This window comes from Diabrotica undecimpunctata, chromosome 8, assembly GCF_040954645.1.
Source record: "Diabrotica undecimpunctata isolate CICGRU chromosome 8, icDiaUnde3, whole genome shotgun sequence".
Lineage (NCBI taxonomy): Eukaryota > Metazoa > Arthropoda > Insecta > Coleoptera > Chrysomelidae > Diabrotica > Diabrotica undecimpunctata.
In genome coordinates, this window is record NC_092810.1 from 90,293,912 (window position 1) to 90,310,878 (window position 16,967).

The following is a 16,967-nucleotide window of genomic DNA, read 5'->3' on the forward strand; positions in this document are numbered from 1 at the left end:
TTAAATTTTAGATTGTCTATAGAATTTAATTAGTTTTATAAGAATATCAGGTTAAAGATAGTTTATTTTAAATTTACATTGACTAGGTTAGATATATATGTGTGTCTCATAATAGTTATAATAAAGATAATTTAAAAAAGTACTTACAAGCTAATTCTTTGAGAACCGCGATAAAAACCCTATATATTATATTATTAAAAATACTCATTGCTCATCATTCAAACAAACAACACATCATAACAATATATATATATATATATATATATATATATATATATATATATATATATATATATATATATATATATATATATAATTAATGTCTTCAAAAGCCCAACGTCACAAATTGATCTTCATCTTCATCTAGGACTCTCTGCCATCGTTGGAGCACCTGATCTTGGATACTCACAAAAACTAAACTATCTATATAAGACCAAGTAATTGTTGACTGATGTGGTGCAACAGAAACCAAATTGGTGATGCCTTCCTATCAATATCATTTTTCTTGAAATCATCCATCAAAAATGCATCCATGTTGTGACTTACTTTGGTCAAGTTGTGATAGGTTATTTTAGCTACAATGATTACAAATATATGTTAACTAAACATTGAGAAAAATTATTAGTACTTATCCAATAAAACCAAAATAACTATATAAATATCTAAGCATGTGGTGTTCGTGTGTATTCCTGGATATCTCCACTTCATGGTTTTGTTCCAGTTTCACTTTTAATATAAATATCTATCAAAATCTTTAAAATATTTTAAATATAATTTTGTGAGTAAGAAATATGTAGTTAAAAACTTACCAGTTTTAAACAGATGTTGGATAGACCAGCTTCATTTAACAAGGATGATCTATAATTAGCAAAGGTCTCTGTAGCACTGCTAATTGTTTTACACCATCTACTTTCTCAATTGCTCTTGTGAAATAATGTATAACAATTCAATAACAAAGCATTTTATTGTAATTTAGTGATATTTTTTTATTAATAGTAAAACTAATATCCATAATATAAATAAACTTAACTAATCTACATTAGGTGTAAAAATTTTCAGAATGAACTGAAATCTACTTGTCTGTTCCTTCCACGCCAGCCTGAGTCATTAGATCCCCTATATTCTTTTCTAAATCATCTATACGATTGCCCATTTCATCAATTCTTGTAAGTATTTGGTCGGACATGTTCTGGAATTTATCTTGGATAGTTTGCAGTAAGCTTTGTACCTGAAAGTTATATATACTTAGAATAAAAAAGAATATGCAATAAAATGATGCAAGGAATATAATAAAACAGAGGTTTTGAAATAAAATTATATGAGTTCAGCTTATCAGTTAACAAACATCATGAAAAAAAAACAATCTACAGAAAAAGGAGAGAAGAATCAAGTCAAACTTGGCATCAAAATTACCAACTAAAATATCTTTTTAAACACAAAAATTCAAGTTTCTTTACAACATACAACATGATATAAATGAATAAAACAATGCTAAATTTCCTTTTATAAACAGTGTTTATCAACTTCATATACAACAAATACTTACTACTATTGTATACAAATATATACATTTAAAATACCTAAATACATCGAATAATTACCTTTAAATTTCTTATATTAAACAAAAACAAATAGAATTATCGTATTAACTTACATATTGGGTTAACTCTTGAACATTTTTTGGATCGTTGGTGTTTAAACTTGTGTAACTTTCGCTGTCGTTATTCATTTCAACTTTATCGTCGACCATGTTCAGACTGAATAAAATAAATAAATTAATTTGCGATTAATATTCGTCTTTCAAAATATAAATCATGTATATTTACGTTTGATCGAAAAATGTCGCTTTCCGCACCTGGTACGGAACCAATGTTGCCGATGTTCGATGTATCTGCAGAGATGTGTCTCTGTTATTCTAGGGTATCTGTATCAATATAATATTTGACATACCTAAAAATTGGCAACAATGCATTCATTTATTCAGATTCAGATATTTATTTTATATTTTATGTATATCAGAAAAGTTCGTGACAGTTGTAGTAATGTCGGTTTTACTATTTTCTTACAAAGACAATATTATTTCTAATACTTACTTTTAAAAACATTTTACATCATATTATTATCTTATTTGTCAGTTTTTTTATTTAATCATTAATAATTGAATTTTGTCTCTGTTCTCGAAAAATTGGCAATAGTGTTTGACTTGCTGTCAACTATTTGAATGAGAATTCCGGCAGTAACAATAATATATTTAAACCTGTTTAAACTCTGTACAATTGAATGCATCAATTAATAATATTGGAATTTTGCAATTTAAATTTTAATTTATAAAAACATTTCTATATTATAATGTACATTTCTAAAAAGAACAACATCTTTTAATACTTCCATGAATGACAACTTATAGAAAAGTGAAATTAAAAATACATTCGAATGTCTTCCTTTAATGATAAAATAAATTAAATGTAATTAGGTTTTTGTTTCAACCAATGTTGAAATTGTAGATTTTGCCTAATTTTCCGGAGCAAAATGTATGTAGAGTTGTGTTCTATTTAAACTGCTCCTTGTAACATGATTTCTGGTCATCCTCCATCACCACTATCATTATCAGAATCAGCTGTTTTTATTTATTCATTTGACGTACATCAGTAGTTATTCCAAACACTCGCAATGTGTTTAAAAATAATGTGGAAATTTTAAAGTGGAAAATAAGGACAAACTTAACAATGGAAGGTTGCGGCGAAGCAAAATGGGCATATCTACCATACTTAGCTTTGTACAAAATATTTCAACACTTAAATCATAAAGAACTTATTTCAGCTGGTCAAGTGTGTAAATTATGGTATCAAGCTAGTTGTAATGATCTCCTGTGGAAAGAGTTATTCCACGACAATTTTATGATAGATAAGTCTATTCCAGTAGTTGCAGGTAAGAAAAAAATATCTGTTGTCTAATTAATATGTTATATTTCTAAAAATATATTAGAATTATATTGGTCTTTATTATTATATTAGAATTATATTATATTAGTTACATATTTTCTACAAAATTTAAAAATAATTTTTACATAAAAATATACACTTCATATAATAGAAGCAAAAATGTATTAAAATAAAACATACTAATAACCATAACACATACCTCATAACCTACGGAAATGAAACAAAATTACTTAATGTGAAAAGAACAACAAAATAAAATATACTAGAATACAAAACAAACAGATCTTATGTTACTGATATACTTACACCCTTTAAGCCATTTCTCCAAACGAGAATCTAGGGCTATACAAATTATGACCTATGAGTGGGCTAAGGACAAATGGATAAAACTAACTAGCTGACCTAGAATTTTTCACAAGAACCACTATATTATTATTATACTCAAAAAGTACATGCATTCAACAATTGGATGCAATACCCTCAACATATTTTTAAAATCACCATCATATCTTCTGTTAAAGTTGTAAGCATAATATAGCATCCCTCAATATAGCAGTTTCCATGATTTAACAAATTTTTAGAAATCCCCTAGAACTGTCAGTAAAAGCTAATGCAGTACTAGCTAATACATTACAAATACATTTGTCAAAAACCTTTTTATAATGAATTTTCAGCCATTGCAAAATATAAATAAAAAATATTATTTACCTACATTTAAAGAATTTTGTCAACTTATAACATTTGTATAACATATCCTATCAATTATTCACACTAAATTTCATACTAATTCATATCTCAACAGGTTCAAATATGTTCAACTTTTTGTCTGACAATCATTATTGTTTAAAGTTAATAATAAATAAATAAATAAAAATTAAAAAATGGCCGATAAATAAAAAAGCTGTTCCTTAATTGTCACAGTAAAATTAAAAATCGTTAATTATGTAAACGAGAATTCTATAATCAAAACAATAGATATTGTTAAAAAGTTCGTAACTCCCACAAAGTATATTGGCCATAATTTTAAAGTTTAAAGATACATTTTCAGAAGAAATGGGTTCAAGACAAACGATGATATTAATAAATTAATATGAGAAATGTTTAATTTAAATACAAGGTACTTAACTCAAAAATTTTCTTTATACTTGTTAGATTTTGTGGATATAACATTTATAGCATGGATTACAGATCACAAAGGCATATTTTAATATTGGTCTAATAAGGAAATAATATAGAAATCACACTACATAAATATTGTTAAATTCTCCAGTAAATCTCTGAATAAAAATCTATCATTTCAGAGCTCTGGAAATTATATCATCAATTATGAATGAAAAAATTAAAAATTTTGTTAAAATCATAATCTATTACATGCCTATGCCTATACTTATTTTCAATAAATAATATTGGTTTTGTGTCATTCCTTTCCAAGACTTTAGATTGTTCATCGATAATAGTATGATAATATAACCTATTTATTTATTTAATCAATAAACTCAAGATTTATATTGAGTGTTTTCCCATCCAGATTTATGATATGTGACTCTCACTCCCTCTTATGGCAACATTGACTCATCCCAAATTACTATGGTATCAAAAGTATCAAAAGAATTGACCTCTGGTACGGCTCTTTCTGTGTTATTGGGCGTTAGGTGACCTGGTACACCAGAGTATCTCACAAAAATTTTCTTATGTATTTGGATATTGAAAGCTGTAATACTTTCTGCATGGTCTTAGAGAGATGTTTACTAATACTCCATTGTTTTATGTTCTTTAGAATGACACTAGTAGTGAAGAGAATAGTAGGTATCTTCTGGTTGCTTTTCATTTTCCATTGTCCCCCTTATTTGTATCTCAAGATCTGAGTACTTGACAATCTTCTCATTGTATTTAAAACACAGGTTGTTGTTGTTAGGTATTGGCACAACAGTATGAGATTCAGTGTAATATGTGCCACCGGTCAGTGCAGTCCCAGTATAGCTTGTGGGTGTCTTTTTCATGCATACTATCAGGAACGTCCTGGTAATAAGTAATATGGTTGGTTGGGAGAAGTCCCAGTTTGTTAGCTATCTCTTGATGAAAGATCTTTCCTACTGAGTCATGCCGCTCCTTATATGCAGTTGCGGCAAATGCCTAGCAGAGACTTTTAGACCACTTTACAATATCAAATGAGTAGCTATTATTATTATTATCCAGATTTAGCCATACGGCTCACACTCCCTCTAAAGGGAAAATTCACTCATCCCAGATACCTACGGTATCAAAAGGATTGAGCTCTGGTGGGACTCTTTCCATGTTATCAAGTCCTAGGTGACTTGGTATGTCGATGTATCTCCCGAAAATTTTCGCACGCATCTGGACATCGAAAGTAGTACAGCTTTCTGCATGATCTTATATAGATGTTCATTTAGACCCAGCTTTTTTATGTTTTCTAGGAGGTTCTTCAGGATGACTCCAGTGGTAGAAAGAATAATAGGTATCGTCTGGGTACTTTCCATTCTCCATTGTCCCCTTATTTGTATTTCCAGATCTCTGTACTTGGCGATCTTTTCGGTGTACTTATCATCATCATCATTTTGGCTTTACAACCCTGTGTGGGTCCTAGCCTCCCCAAGAATTTTTCTCCAGTCGTCCCTATCCATCGCCTTCCTCCGTCAAGCATGTATTTCCATATTTCTCATGCCTTCATAGATGTTATCTAGGAATCTTGTTCTGGGTCTTCCCCTTCTTCTTTGACCAATAGGTCTATCAAGGAGCATTTTTCTAGCTGGGTCGGTTTGCTCCATCCGCATTACATGGCCTACCCACCTCAGATGTCCTATCTTTATGTGTTTTACGATATCTGGTTCCTGGTATATCCTATAGAGTTCGAAGTTGTATCGTCTTCTCCAGACACCATTTTCATTTACCGCTCCATAGATGCGCCTTAGTATTTTTCTTTCGAAACATCCCAACATGTTTTCATTGCTTTTTGTTAAAGTCCAGGTTTCTGAACCATATGTTAGGACTGGGCGTATTATTGTTTTGTAGAGTTTTACTTTTGTATTTCTTGATATAACTGTAGATTTAAAAAGGAGATTAAGCCCAAAATAGCATCTATTAGCCGTGCAAATTCTGCGGTTTATCTCTGCGGTAGTGTCATTTTCAGTATTGACGAGCGTTCCCAGGTATACAAATTCGTTAACTGCTTCGATGACGTCATTTTCTATAACAAGTGGCCGTGGTGTTTGTGGTTGCGTACCTATTTTCATGTATTTTGTTTTATTGGTGTTTATTATTGAACCCATTTTTGTAGCCGCTTCCTTTAATGCTACGTACGCCTCTCGTGCTGCGTTTTCCGTTCTCCCAACAATATTGATATCATCAGCATATGCTAAGATTTGCACAGATTTGTTATATATTGAACCGGTAGTTGTGATTTGTGACGTACGTATTACTTTTTCCAGAGCTAGATTGAATAGTATACATGAGAGTGGGTCTCCCTGACGTAGCCCGTTATTTGTTTTAAAAGGTTCAGAGAGTTCCCCCTGGATTCGTACTTTGCATTCAACTTTTTCAAGGGTTAGTTTGGTTAAACTTACCAACTGATTTGGTACTCCTAGGTCTATCATTGCTCTAAACAATTCTCTTCTATTTACAGAGTCGTAGGCTGCCTTGTAGTCTATAAATATGTGGTGCGTGTCTACACTGTATTCCAGTGTTTTCTCTAGAATTTGTCTCAGGGTTGAAATCTGATGAATTGTTGATTTACCACCTCTGAAACCAGCCTGGTATTGTCCTATTATTCGCTCTGCATATGGTGCCATACGATAGCATAGTATATTGGAAAATATTTTATACGCTGCATTTAGGAACGTAATTCCTCGATGGTTAGAGCATTCAAAGATATCTCCCTTTTTGTGTATGGTGCAAAGTATTCCAATATTCCAATCATTGGGAAGGGACTTCTGTATCCATATTTCTTTTATAAGCTGCTGTAGCGCTATTATGATATCGTGGCCACCTTCTTTATATAATTCCCCTGGGAGATTATCTATTCCGGGTGATTTGTTTCTGGCTAGTTTGTTTACAGCGTCTTTAACTTCCAGGATCGTTGGTGGATCCTGCTCCCTCTCGTCTGCTCCGCTTACCTCGCAGCTTTCGTCTTCCGGGTTTTCTTCTTCTTCCTCTATATTAAGTATCTGGTTAAAATATTCCGTCCATCGGTTTAGTACGTCTGTTCTTGTTGTTAAGAGATCGCCATTTAAACTTCTACATTGAATTGTGTTTGCCTTAAATTCTTTTCTGTTGATGTTAACTTTCTTATAGAATGTTCTGAATTCTTTCTCTCTGTTGAGGTTTTCTATATATTGAAGTTCCTTTTTTAAGTGGTTTCGTTTCTTCATTCTGTGTATTTTCTTTTCTTCTCTTCTCTTTGTCTGGTAATTCTCTATACTTGTTCTAGTTCGGCGGGTAAGCATTTTTGCATAGGCTTCATTTTTTTTCTGTGTTGCGTCTTTGCATTCATCGTCAAACCAGTGATTTTTTCGGGTACAAGTTTCTGTTCCTATTTCATCTTGTGCTGCTGACTCAATATCTTCCCTTATCCTGTTCCAGAATGAGTCTATATCTCTCTGGTCTTCTTCGCCTAGACTTTGATTCCTTAACCTATTGGTAATATTTTCCCAGTACTGTTTTGCAACAGTTGCATCTCTCAACTTCTGTACATTCCATTTCTTTCTATTTATTTCTTTTTCTTTGTTGGAGTTTGAAATTCTAGCCCTTAGTGTTGAGATCACTAAACAATGGTCTGAGTCTATGTTTGCGCCTCTATAACTTCTGCAGTTTATTATGTCCGTTCCGTGTCTTGAATCCATTAAGATGTGATAATTCTGACTAGTTGTTCTTCCATCAGGGGAGGTCCAGGTTACCTTGTGTATATTCTTGTGTTCAAAATAGGTGCTAGCGACGGTCATGTTCAGTGCTGCTGCTAAGTTTATCAGTCGTAATCCATTATCGCTACTGATGTTGTGTAGGCTATGCCTTGCTATAGTCGACATAAAAACTTGCTCTCGTCCTATTCTTGCATTCATGTCACCTAGCACTATTTTAATGTCATTTCTGGGGCATCTTCTGTAGGCTTGTTCTAGGTCTTCGAAAAACTGTTCTTTAGTGTCTTCTAGTTTGTCGTCGGTCGGGGCATGTGCATTAATTAAACTGTAATTAAAGAATTTACCTTTTAAGCGTAAATAGCACATTCTTTGACTGTAGGCTTTAAAATCAATAACTAGGCCTTTTGTTCTTTGGTTTACTATAAATCCCACTCCATCTATGTGTTGGTTTTCATTGCAGCTGTCATATATGGAGTGGGTTCTCTCTTCGTTGTACTTAACACGCAGATTATTGTTGTTAGGTATCGCCACATCGATTAGTGTTGTTTGTCTTGTTAGTTTATTAACTAGCACGAGGTCTGGTCTATTATGTGCTACAGTTTGGTCTGTGAGCACAGTGCGATCCCAGTATAGCTTGTAGTTGTCATTCTCAAGCATACTCTCAGGAACATATTGATAATATGGCAGATGGTTTGTTTGTAGAAGTCCCAGTTTAAAAGCTATCTCTTGATGGAGGATCTTCCCTACTGAGTCATGCCGTTCCTTATATTCAGTTGCAGCAAATGCCTGGCAGCCCCCAGTAAGATGTTGGATAGTTTCTTGGGCTTGACATCCATATCGGCATTTGTCGTTTTGGATCTGAGGGTCTTTGACGATATATTCCAGGTAATTTTTGGTGGGTATAACCTGATACTGAATGGCGAGTAATGAACCTTCTGTTTCGGGGAACATCTTTCCTGATGTCAGCCCATAGTTCGACGCTATATTGTCGACATAGTCTTGACTAACTTCATTCGGATGTCGCCCGTGCAGAGGTTTACCCATCCAGATGCGCATTTTTTCGTTCTTAGTAAGATGGTTTATGCGCATTTCTTGTTCCCTTAGTTTAATCGGCGTTGTATCATCTACTGCGCAAATTGCGCGATGAAGAGTAGATGTCGCCGCCTGCATCTGAAAAGAAGTTCGTAAATTAGTAATCTGTTTTCCTAATTGCTCGCTTATATCAATAAGTCCTCGTCCTCTTAAATACCGCGGTAATGTCGTTCTTTCTACTGCACTTCGAGGATGGTGTTTTTGTGCCTTTGTGAGGTGTGTTTTTTTCGCCTTTGTACTTTTCGCTGAAGAGTTTCTATATACGTTTTAGTCCACTTAATGATCCCAAATGAGTAGCTAAGTGCGGAAAATGCGTAGGTGTTTAATGCCTTAAATAAATTTTTACTATTAAGATGTGATCGGAGTAGCTGTTTTACTCTTCGTATGAACTCTGATGTTAATTCGATTTTCATTTGTTTATGGTCAATTTTCTGCGCTTGCTTTACTCCTTGATATTTATACATGTCATTTTCGCCCATAGCATCGATGTTTTGGCCATTTTGCATGTCGAATCCTCCGGGCTGAACCTATCCCTTGACTATATTTAGTACACGACATTTGTCTAACCCAAAGTGCATACTGATATCATTTGAAAAAGTTTCTACAGTTTTTAGTATTTGATCTAGGTGATTTTGAGTGGAAGCCATCAGTTTCAAATCATCCATATACAACAGATGATTAAGCTTCGCCACTACAGTATTGTTGTTTTTAATGCTAAAACCTGAGTCAGTAGAGTTCAATAGCTGGGATAGTGGGTTCATCGCTAGACAGAACCACAATGGACTCTCCTTGTCGAGTCTCCTTGGTATGGGCCGCGGTTAATTGCGATATTTTCCGTTTCGATATTGTTTTCACCAGGTATTTGGAGGTGAATTTTAGTCTTCCAATCTGTCATTATATGTCTTAAAAAGGTCACTATATTATCATCGACTATATATTCTTAATATATCTACCAGCCATTCATGCGGCACTGAGTCAAAGGCTTTCTTATAGTCAATAAAGGCAGTGAAGAGGTTCTTTTTTTTTGGTGTATGCCTGTTTAGAAATGACTGAGTCGATAATAAGTTGTTCTTTGCAACCCATGGAACCCTTAGCGCATCCTTTCTGTTGAGGTTCTATGATATTATTTAGAGCGCAGTGTTGGTAGATACGCTGGGTACACAGGATGTGACCAATTTATACAGAGTTGGAAGATACGTAATTGGTCGGTACTTGGCTGGATCTTGGGTATTATTTTGATCCTTCGGTATTAAATAAGTTGTTCCCTGTGTTAGGAATGATGGTATTTCCTGCGGATTAGAAATAACACGATTAATTAGTGTTGACAAGCACTCATGAGCACTCCAGAACTTCTTAAGCCAGAAGTTTTGAACTCCGTCTGGTCCAGGAGATTTCCAGTTATGAAGCTCTTTGATGATATTAGAGACTTCTTCTGTGGTGAAGGGTTCGTAGATAGTTCTACGGTAGTGTTGACAGCTGTGCGTCGTATCTTCTATCCATCCAGCATTGGTGTTAAGAGCAGCTGGTGTGGAAAGTTGATTTCCCCAAAACTCCTGAATTTCTTCTTGGCTTGGGTATGATTTATTGGCACTTTCGGCAGTGGAATTGAGTTTCCGATAGAACGCCTTCTCGGCATGCTCAAAAAGCGCATTGTCACATTTCCGACTGTTACTAACTTTGTACCTTCTTAGTCGTCCTGAATAAACGGAGAGTTTTTGTTTTAATGTCATTAAATTCGATCATATTACGAGTGTCTTGCAGTGCTTAGCATTATTTGATCAGATTTTTTAAGGACTTTTCTACTTGTTGCTCCTCGTATATATTCTGTCATTTGACCAATGTCCCTACGCAATAATTCAATCTGGTTTAGAAGCCGTTTCTCCCAGGGTGCAACTCTGTTATCTATCCTTCCGGCATTAGTACCCCGTCGTGTTCTGATTATTATTATCCAGATTTAGCCATACGGCTATTATTATTATATTATATTATTATTATTATTATTATTGTGTTATTCCTCTGATTTTTCATTTCAATGCTGCCCTACCTTGTGCCAAATGTCTGATCTCAGACCATTTTGATCCTCGTTTTTCTGCCTCTTGTCCAACTTTCTCATCCCATTTTTATTGCTGTCAGCAAACCTTGTTGGAGTGGCCTCTCATTTATAATTGGTTCTACTGGTTTTAAGTACTTCTAAATTTGTTATTATGGTCATGTTTTATATCTCATCTTCTTTTGTGATTCCTTCAATCTTTTATAATAATCTCATTTTGGTAGCGTAAGTTTTTGTTGTTTGTTAGTGCTCACGACTCACTTCCTTAATTATTGAGAATCTCATTACTTTTTCATATATATATATATATATATATATATATATATATATATATATATATATATATATATATATATATATATATTCATTTTACAAATTCCCAACTGTCAACAAACGCACGTGAAAGTCAAACAGGGTCGTACTGAGGTGTATCATATGATTTTTAAAAATGTTTACTTTTGAAACTATTAGTGTAAGAATTTCTTGAAATTTAATCATTGTGCAAAATTTTAATGTTTCATTGAAAAAAAATGTGCTAAAATAAAATATTCATCAACTGAGAGATACATAACAAAGTGAAAATTTTGAATAAAGTAGCATTGTCATAAGTTTATCAAAGACTAAAAACATACCAGTTAAAATACTCAGAGTCTGAGGAGCTACATGTGCTGCTGTCTTCGTCTGGATTTATTAGTATGGGTTCGATATGGTTCTCTATTATATTGTCCAACTTACACATTTTCGACTCGACTTTTTGTTGAACGTGTTGCACACATTTCTGCCACGTAGTTGGACTAATATTATTTATTGCATCATAAAAAATATTTTTCATATCTGCAAATTTAAAAGTAATGTTTTTGGCTGCTACATAATTTTTTACTTCTGCCCAGATGAGCTCAATTGGATTGAGCTCACAATGGTATGGGTGCAGCCTTAACACTAATTTGTTTTGGTTTTTGCCATCTCATCAATGATATATTTATTATATTGTCCCTTATGTTCCTTAACGATAGCCAGCAGTTGCACTTTTAACATGGAGTCCTCAAACCCTATATTTGTTGATTTCAGCCACGCTTGGATGTCAGCTTTTCTAGAAGCAGTTGTTGGAATTTTTTCCAATTTTCTGAAATGATAAGACATGTTCTCCAATACGATGAGGGAGTTGTCTTCTAATCGCTGCAGTATATTTTTGAACCAATTTTCGAAAGAATTCCCATCCATCTCTTCATGATAGTCCCCAATTTTTTTTATTCAAACACCCACAGCCCTTCTGGAACAAACCCATCTTCACTGCCAATGTGACAGATTATTAGCCTTTTTCCTTTTCCTGAAAATTTTATTATTTTAAAATTTATTTGAAGTGAAAAAGCACATAAACATTTACCTGCAGGATAATTTACCTATGTATATGCCAAATTTCATGTCAATCCAAGCGGTTCTTTAATATTTACAACAAAAACCGTGAATAAATGGACTAAAAAGGAAATAAAACTTTTTGAAACATCAATAAATTAAAATATTGGTTTCTCTTACCTTTATTAAAGTGATTACCGCAAGCTATTTTTATTTTTAATTAACAAATACTTTGTTTTTGGATACTAAAAGTTCAGTACACACTATAAAACTTAATACTAAACACTTAAAATAAACTCTAAAAAATAACACGACCAGTAAATAACTTAACACTAACTATAACATATAACACACAAGGCAATAAATTATATTTAATAGCCACTTGACGAATGAGAGGGCAAATATCAACACTTGCGTTTGTTTACAGTTGGGAATTTGCTGAACGAATGTACCATAGAAGTTGTCATTACTCTTGATTTGTCTTAGATCGTTTATTTATATATTTATAACTTGTTGCTACCACTAGCACATTTTCGCATTTATTTTTACATTTATTGATTGCGTCCTCTACAATAATTAATGAGAACAATAGTGCACTAAGTACGCATCCATGTTTTAATCCCATTTTTGTCTCAAATTCTGATTATTGATTGTATGTTCTTAATTTGTTGCCGATGTTTTTGTATCGAGCTTTAATTATTTCTATCATATTATTTTCTACTCCTTTCTTCAAACATTTCCAAATGACATCTCTTTTTACTGCGTCGAAAACTTTTTATTTAAATGAAATACTAATAAATTTTATTTCCTTTTTTCAATAGATTCAGTCCTGTCTGCCTCAGTATAAAATTCAGATTTTGAGTAATTCTTTTCTTTCCTAAATCCATGTTGCGAGTCTTCCAAGTATATTTCCAGTTTTTCCTATATATTTTTTTCATTATCCTAGTAAAGAATTTGGTGGATATGCTGGTATGCTTATCAGTGTAATTCCACAGTTTAAGAAATTTTTTACATCTCCCTTCTTAAACATTGGTACTATTATATGGGTGATCTAATCACTTTTCATTTCTTTTATTCGGACTACTTCATTTAGCAATTCGCAAAATTTTGCTTTTGTGTCTTTGTATAGATACTTCATCATTTCATACGTAATTTTGTCCTGACCTGGGGGCTTTAACCAATTTTAAATTATTTTTAGCATTTCTTCCGTCTTTGCATTCATCGCTATTGTTTGCAGTTCATCCTTATTAACGTAATCTTCTCCCACTTGTATTTATTCTTTTGATTCCTTAAATTATGTTATTTCTTCGAAGTATTGTTTCCATATACAGTAGTCTCGGTTATCCGCCATAAACGAGTCGACGGAAGGGTGGATAAGCTAAAATGGCGGATAATAGGGAAGGTTAAATGGAACAAAAGTGTAGACCTATTGTAATACCAATGCAATGGACTTTACTCTTAAAAGTGTTTCATTATGTACTGTATACTGTATGCACATATTATTGTAAAAAAGATTAAAATAAAACCAGAATCCATTTAAAATTGACTTACATCTGACATTGTAGATAGAATGGTTTAGAATGAGAGAAAAAAACTAGTGATTTTCATTTAACTTGCCGATGTATCTCTTTTGTTGCTGCCAAGTCTCGCCATCTCTGTAGCATCATAATATCGACAACTGTGGCTTCTTCTTGTTGATCGGCGTATTTTATCGCTGCTTCAAAAATGTTTACACCTTCTTTGTGTGAAACTTTGTGGGGCTTAACAGTCTCTGGTTCTGTCGTCACCACCTTCACTATTAACAAGAGTAACAATTTCTTCATCGATTATTTCATACTGGTCATCCCTTGAAATTCATTCAAAGACACATTATCACATCCAGGGATAAGTTTCACTAAGGGCAAAATATTTTCCCGAACTTCATCCGAAGTGTTGACCGCAGTTACATCATCCTAGCCCAACAGCTTATCCCAAGACGTAATAATTTTTTGTGTCCCAACCTTATCCCATGTACTTGAGATCCGGTAGGAAAAATCTTTCAAATTGATGGCTTTCAATGTAGGGGTTAAGTCTCGGCCATCGTTCATTTCTTTTATAATGGTTGATAGAAGGATTCTCCAATAGGTTCTTTTCAGCGTCTCCAAAACACCCTGATCCATAGGTTGACAGATAGCTGTGACATTCGAAGGGAGGAACGTGGGCTTTATATCCCTATCTCTAAGTTCACTTTTATCAGGATTCTAGAGCGGATTATCTAACAGTAAAACTGCTTTTCTTGGTAGATTATTGTCTTTTAAAAACTTCTTTGTTGATGGTACGAAGTCCATGATGAACCAATCTTTAAAAATGTCACTGCTCATCCATACACTTTTCTGCAATATTTCACTGGCAGAGCGTGTTTTGAAATTCCCTTAATGCTCTGGAATTCTTTGCCTTTCCAATCATTGTCAGTTCCATCTTATGATTTGATGTGGCATTTCTACAGGCTAATTACTCGCTCTTTGCTGCGTTTATAGCCAGGAGCAACTGATTCACTTTTAGCTGAAAGACTCTTATTGGGTAACATTTTATAATTAAGGCCTGTTTCATCGTAATTAAATATTTTATCACCTGTTAAATTTTCAACCTTTCAACCAGCGGTCTAGCCAGCCGATACTTGCTATAAATCTTCCTCACTCTATTAAAATTCCTTTCGGAAGTGATGCCTTTTTTAAGGTATGCCCGGATATAAGCACTCCTTTATCCCTAAACTGGACAAACCAAATGTACTAAGCCTCGCTAATTTTTTCGTAATCACTTTTTTTATGGTTTTTCTGTCTTTCAAGTCGATTTCAGTGACTCATGAAGAACACCATTTTTCTAATTCTGATCGGTTTTCGATGAACAGTACGACGACCAACACCATAGTGATATATATATATATATATTTTGTCTGTTGATGTAAAGCAACCTATTTCTCCGCTATTTAGGGTGACAAAATATTGCTTAACATCTCATTTGCTACGCCTTATTATGTAAATGTCATCAGCGTATGCTAAAATTTGTATCGCTCTTTTATAAATATTAAGGCCGTCTCTAATGGATCTGTATGTATCTACTGAATAATATTTGAGATAATTCAGGTAAACAATCGAATAATTTAACTGGTTTACAGTTGCATAAAAGATAATTTGATTAAAGTGGTGAGTATCGTCCGTATTAGATATCGCTTGATTCACGCCTTACAGGTCATTCATCCGGAGGGGGTCTCTGGAAGCCGAGATAGGTCTGGCTTCGATAGAATACAATACTTTTGCTTGGCGAATCTAGTGGGGAATCTGTGACACGTAAAGAAGCCACAGCCAGAATACTGTAGTTTTTCGGACATCTAGAAGAGAGGGAATGAAGAAACTTTAACAGATGGAAAATAACAGGTGAGCATTCTGCTCATTTGATAATGAAGAAATCTCATCAGAAAATTGATTGGAAGCATGTGGGAAATCAAAGGGAGAAGGATATTCAAGAAAATTGTATAGATGAAGAAAAGGGAAGAATGTACAGTTAAACACATAAATATGTTGAGATACATCATAGATAAGTATATTGAGTTTCCAATAAAAAACTTAATTTGTGGTATCTGTGGTATTTGGGGAATAACATGTGTAAAATACTTAAAGAAGTTTTAGACTGGCCAATGGATGTATTTAGCGACATCCTTAGATATTTTGCCATATCTTGTATCCTGTATACACCGATTAAAAGTACTACTCGCACTGATAATCGGTGTTGAAGGAACATTTTACTCGCGAATTTTGGAAAGGCTGTACAGTCGCGATGGTAGTGCATTTGTATTTTGTACATTTTTCTTAATTTATTGTTCAATAGAATAGCTGGAACAAATTTTTTGGTTTGTCTGAAAACACTTCCTTTGGGTCAGTTTTACTTCCTTGTAGTTATTTGTGTAAAATAGCTCTTTATTCAATCCAGTAGTGGTAAAATTTAAGCATGTACAGTTTAAATATTCTTTGATGATAACCAAAAATTATAAATGAGAACAATATCATTTGTTAAATTCATGTTGGTTTTTATTATATTTTTAGGAAGAACATGGTATGAAGAATTCAAGAGATTATCCTACAACATACCTGTCGTACATACCGAAACATTAAGCTATCACAACGATCAGGTGTTGCACGTCAGTTTTTCCCATAACGGGAAATATTTCGCAACTTGTTCCAAAGATGGATATGTCATTGTAAGTATACTTTAAACCATCAAGGTCCAAGAATTCTATCATAATTTATTCGCTACTAGTTTGAATCTGTAAATAATTGATAATTATTACTAATGATACTGGCCTTGTACGTCTATGATAGGTTGGAATTATACACGGCAAGTTTTTTTGATTTAGTTATCATTTTACGTTATTTACAGGAAAATTATACACATCGTATACATAATAAAATTATTTTCAAGTATACAGTGTAGGCCAAAAATTCGGACCAAACGAAAGTTACATTTTTCCAACTGAAACTTTTATTATTTTAAATTTTAATTTTTCTCTTTCTGTGCTATTTCGGTAGTATAGTGTTTTATTTTATACATAGTGTTTTTAAAGATTTGGTCACTTCAGCGTAAAAATCATTAATGGATGGACACCTTGTTCGGTTAAAAAATGCG

At 33.3% G+C, this 16,967-nt stretch overlaps 2 protein-coding genes across 3 annotated transcripts in view; one reads left to right on the top strand and one right to left on the bottom strand.

Annotated features, from left to right (window-relative positions):
- Window positions 1–945: 945 nt before the first annotated feature.
- On the bottom strand, window positions 946–1,950 carry LOC140448479 (uncharacterized). 2 transcript variants are annotated; one of them, XM_072541564.1, is made up of 3 exons: window positions 1,827–1,950; window positions 1,655–1,757; window positions 946–1,228 (listed from the first exon to the last, which is right to left on the bottom strand). In XM_072541564.1, exons 2-3 carry the CDS (start codon window positions 1,748–1,750, stop codon window positions 1,073–1,075), a joined length of 252 nt encoding a protein of 83 aa, XP_072397665.1. In that variant the 5' UTR covers window positions 1,751–1,757; window positions 1,827–1,950; the 3' UTR covers window positions 946–1,072. The 2 variants fall into 2 exon arrangements, with proteins under 2 accessions (XP_072397665.1, XP_072397663.1); XM_072541562.1 differs by having other exon boundaries at window positions 1,655–1,908.
- A 681-nt stretch (window positions 1,951–2,631) lies between these two features.
- The window catches only part of Fbw5 (F-box and WD repeat domain containing 5), a 36,086-nt gene continuing 21,750 nt past the window's right edge, over window positions 2,632–16,967 (top strand). Inside the window, exons 1-2 of the mRNA XM_072540607.1 lie at window positions 2,632–2,928; window positions 16,388–16,542. Of these exons, the coding sequence (XP_072396708.1) occupies window positions 2,727–2,928; window positions 16,388–16,542 (357 nt within the window). The 5' untranslated portion in view covers window positions 2,632–2,726. The remainder of the gene's footprint in view (window positions 2,929–16,387; window positions 16,543–16,967) is intronic.